Here is a 3,884-nt window from a genome sequence, read left to right on the forward strand (position 1 = left end):
CCCGGCTTGGCTCTGGGCAATGCCGCACATTCCTTCCCCGTTTTTGGCAGTGGAGCCCCTTCTGTCTTGCATGAAACGGCTCGGAGCCGTGCTGCGTGAGGCTTCCTTCCGCGTGCGTGGGGAGGAAGGTGCTGGCACCCCGGGCTTTCCCTGCGGCACCCAAGCCCAGCTCCCTGGGGTCTGGCTTGCGAGGTGGAGGGGTCCTGCAGCCTTCCCGCTCGGTGCAGCGAGCTCTGCAGCGCGGTGGGGACCTGGGAAATCGTGACAAGACACTGGCTGCTCCAGAGGGGCTTCAGGACAAGAGAATTCGCCCCACAGACTCTAGAAAGTGCCTGGGCTCTCCTGTCTTCTGCAGTGTATATACACAAGGGTCTGTACCTCTGGGCTGTGGAGGTGGATACTGGCATGGTCCCTCCAACCTCACAGACCCCAGCACCAAGTGTCTGTCTGTGTATGGGTGTGCGTGGATCTGCGCACAGGGTGGCCAGGGCTGAGGAACAAGGCACTGGGGGCAGGAAGGGCTCCCAGCCTGGCCCGCAAAAGGCTTGGACTGCACGTACCTGGCAGGGACCCAGTAACGCTGCTCTCCTCTGTCCCACAGCCCAGAAACACATCCATGGTGTCCTGGTCTGACAGGTCCATCATGTCCATCTGCTCTAGCATGTCCACGTTGACCTCCATGGAGGAAATGCTGCCTAAGGGGGCTGCAGAGACAGAGGCCAGTGGAAAGGTGAGTGCTAGGGCCAGGCAAAGGGCACCGTGAGCCCTGTGCAGGCAGGACCCCGAGGAGGGGGCCAGCCTTGCTGTGGGGAACTGAATTCCACTTGCTGGTAAGAGTCCCCCAGGAAAATCACGTTTCCTTAAAACACCCCCCTGGAAGCTCCTGCTGCCTCACTGCAGTTCTTGTTCCTGCTCCAAACTGCTGTCTGGAGGAGCCTGTCTGAAGCCAGTGACTATGCAGGGCGCCAGCCTGGGTACCCATGTGCAGTGACTTAGTTAAGTAGTGTGAGTAATCCACAGCACACCCACAGGCAGCGTGTGTGGTCCTGTCTCAGTGCAGGACATGCATGTCCCCGGCCGCCTTTAGACTGGGGATGTCCCACCGATCTCTGATCTCTAACGCCCGTGTCATTGTTCCCTGAAACACCTCCAGCCCCGTGCCGGTGCCTGCAGCACTTACGTCTACGATGCTCTATCTGCAGGTGAGACATCGGGAAGAAGAAATCCACGTCATGCTGGAAAACCTCCTCAAAGAACTTCTGCCGGTCCCGTAGTTTCAGCTGCTGCTGCTGCATCTGCTCTGCATCCAGGCTCCGTTGCTGCTGCTCCATGTCAGCTGGGGAGAAAGGTGAGGAGGGTCGGACGAGGCAGGGCTGTCCGAGCCCTTCTGCCTGTCCCAGCTCACGCAGTATGGCCATGCTTTACCAGCGCACATTGATTTAGTCATCGTGAATAGATGTTACACACCAGAATGGCAGCGTCACCAGCCCTTGCTGTGCTGGAGCCTCAGACCTTGCTTCCGAGACGCAGGGCAACCAGGAGTTGGGAGCTCATATGCTATGTTCGCGGCTGCTGAAGTGAATTATCGAGAGGGGAAGGGGTGTTGTTATGAGAGCAGCCACGGTTTGCACATGTTCAAGTTTCAGTTTCCTTGCTACAAAACAGAGGGTTGTCTGTGAACACTAACAAGCAGAGGAAACTCCCAGAGACAAGAACTGGTGTTTGTGCTCCAGGCTTTCTGGGCTGAGGGATGCATAAGGAATAAAAGGCATCAGCAACCCTGTCACCCCTGCACACGCGCACCCCTGCTGCCACCGTCGCTATAAATACAGCCGCACCCACGCTCGCAGGCTCCCCCGTTCACATCCCCTGCTTGCACAGCCAGCTTGGCTTCTGCCTGCACAAACATTTTCATTCCTGTAATTCCTCTCACAGTTCAACGCCGGTGCCTGTGTCCCAGTGCTCGCACGGGAGGGAGTAATGGGAGCCCTCGGGCTGTTGCTGAAGGAGCTTGTTGCTGCATCCCTGGGCCTGGTACCTCCCTTTTGGGTTGGGTACCTGCAACGGCAAGGACCCAAATGGCACAGAGGGGCTGTGTCTGGTGGCCCTGGCTGTTCCCAGGCTGGTGTTTGACCTCAGCCATTCCAGATTTCCTCTCTGCTGCTCTTGGCCCAGCCGGCACAAGGAAAATGTGATTACTGGAGCAGGCAGTGCAGTAACCAAGGAAACCAAACAAACATCCTCTGCTCTGCCTGAGCACAGCCCAAACCCTCTGCTCCTCCGGGCTGGGGAGGAGGGAACAGAGCAAGCAGCATCCCCACCCTGTCTGGCAGGAGCGGGGGCGAGGACAGCAGGGGGGCTGGCTGTCAGCAATATATAGCGGCATAGGACCCAAACGGGAGAGAGGTAGTGGGCCTGGTGAGATGTCCTGGAGATCAATGTCACATCTTCCTGAGCGCCCTTCCAGGGGTCCTCTGCACCCCGTTTCTGGGGCATCCTTCAGCTAAACCCCATCGTCTGCAGGTGCCTGCCCAGGGAGGTCAGGTTCTGCCTGCAGCAGAAGGCTCTGGCCCTCTTCCAGCTGCTCAGCGCCTCCCTGCGATCCCCAGAGCGGCAATCCTGGCTGCCTGAAGGGGCCTTTGCCTTGGTATGTCTGACCTAAGCACTGGGTGCCCGCTCCGGCGCAGAGGCTCAGCGTGCTGTGCAGCACCCGGGCTAACAGCTGCGGTGGCGGACGTGCTGTGCCGGTGAAGGTTTCCTCACGAGGCTGACCGGCGGCTGCAGCCCAGTGCTGCTGGGGTAAGGGAAAAACCTCCTGCCTCCCCTGCGCTATCTGCAAAGAAGAATGGAACCAGGGACAAGGAGGGGGTGACTGGGGCACTGATTGTGGAGCTGGCTCCCTTCAGCAGCTGGAGCCAGCCCTGCCCTGTCTGTCCCAGGCAGAGCTCTGCCCCCAGCCCAGCTGTGCCAAATCCATGGCAAACTGCCGTGGTTCACCAGGCCGAGGAGAGCCCATCAGGCTCCAGCTGCAGGGAAGCTGGGCTCGGGGCAGAGGCTGGGCTGGGTCCCAGATTCAGGGTGGCAGAGGCTCTCCGTGCGGCATCTTGCCAAAGGGACCCCAGTTTGGAGGTAAGGAGGAGGGTCTCTAAATCCTCCTGCAGCGCAAACACAAAATAAACCAAAATGCCAGCGGGCGCTGCGCCGAGTGCTGTGAGCGTGGCTGACCTGTGCCATTAATGTTCTCACTGCCCACCTCTGCTCCGGCACGTGACCGATACTCGGGGTAAGGGTGCTTGGGGAGAGTCAGGACAGGTGCTGGTGGCAGCATTCCTGTGGGCGCCGGGATTTCTCTCGCGGGAGAAATTAGCAGGACCTGTTTATGAACTTGTTTTCAAGCTCTTGCCAGGGAGTCGGGCACGAGCACTGAGATCCCATTATGTATGGAACGCCGGCAGCAGGAGACGGCAGCTGGGCTGTGCTCGGCCCTGCCTGACCCGTGACCATGGTGAGAGTCGGGGACGGAGCCTTCCCCCCCCCCGGGGCTCTTCCGGGCCCGGGGGGAGCGAACAGCCCTGCTAGTGTAGCCGCCCCTCAGCAACCCTCGCTGGGGAAATAAAGGAGACCGGCGTTCCCTGCCGCGGCCTTTCCCCATGTGACGGCCGGTCACACTCCCCGGCTGTCAGTCGCCGGGATTGTCTCATCCGGCTGGCATGTTCCCACCGCGAGACACGTTCGCACACACAATGCGGCCCCTGTGCACCGTGGGGGATCTGTGGTACCTGCTGGTGGCCTGGCTTTTATTACTATTGTCATGGTTATTACTACAGCCTGCTCAGCCAAGGGGCCGGAGGCTTCTCAGCATTCAGAGCCAGGCTCATCCCCGC

At 59.9% G+C, this 3,884-nt stretch overlaps 1 protein-coding gene across 1 annotated transcript in view; it reads right to left on the bottom strand.

Annotated features, from left to right (window-relative positions):
* DBNDD2 (dysbindin (dystrobrevin binding protein 1) domain containing 2) overlaps positions 1-1,330 on the bottom strand; it is a 2,112-nt gene extending 782 nt beyond the window's left edge. Inside the window, exons 1-2 of the mRNA XM_009318676.1 lie at positions 1,181-1,330; positions 561-704 (exon numbers count right to left, since the gene is read on the bottom strand). Of these exons, the coding sequence (XP_009316951.1) occupies positions 561-704; positions 1,181-1,295 (259 nt within the window). The 5' untranslated portion in view covers positions 1,296-1,330. The remainder of the gene's footprint in view (positions 1-560; positions 705-1,180) is intronic.
* Between the last annotated feature and the right edge of the window lie 2,554 nt (positions 1,331-3,884).

Source organism: Pygoscelis adeliae, unplaced genomic scaffold, assembly GCF_000699105.1.
Source record: "Pygoscelis adeliae isolate BGI_AS28 unplaced genomic scaffold, ASM69910v1 Scaffold72, whole genome shotgun sequence".
NCBI lineage: Eukaryota > Metazoa > Chordata > Aves > Sphenisciformes > Spheniscidae > Pygoscelis > Pygoscelis adeliae.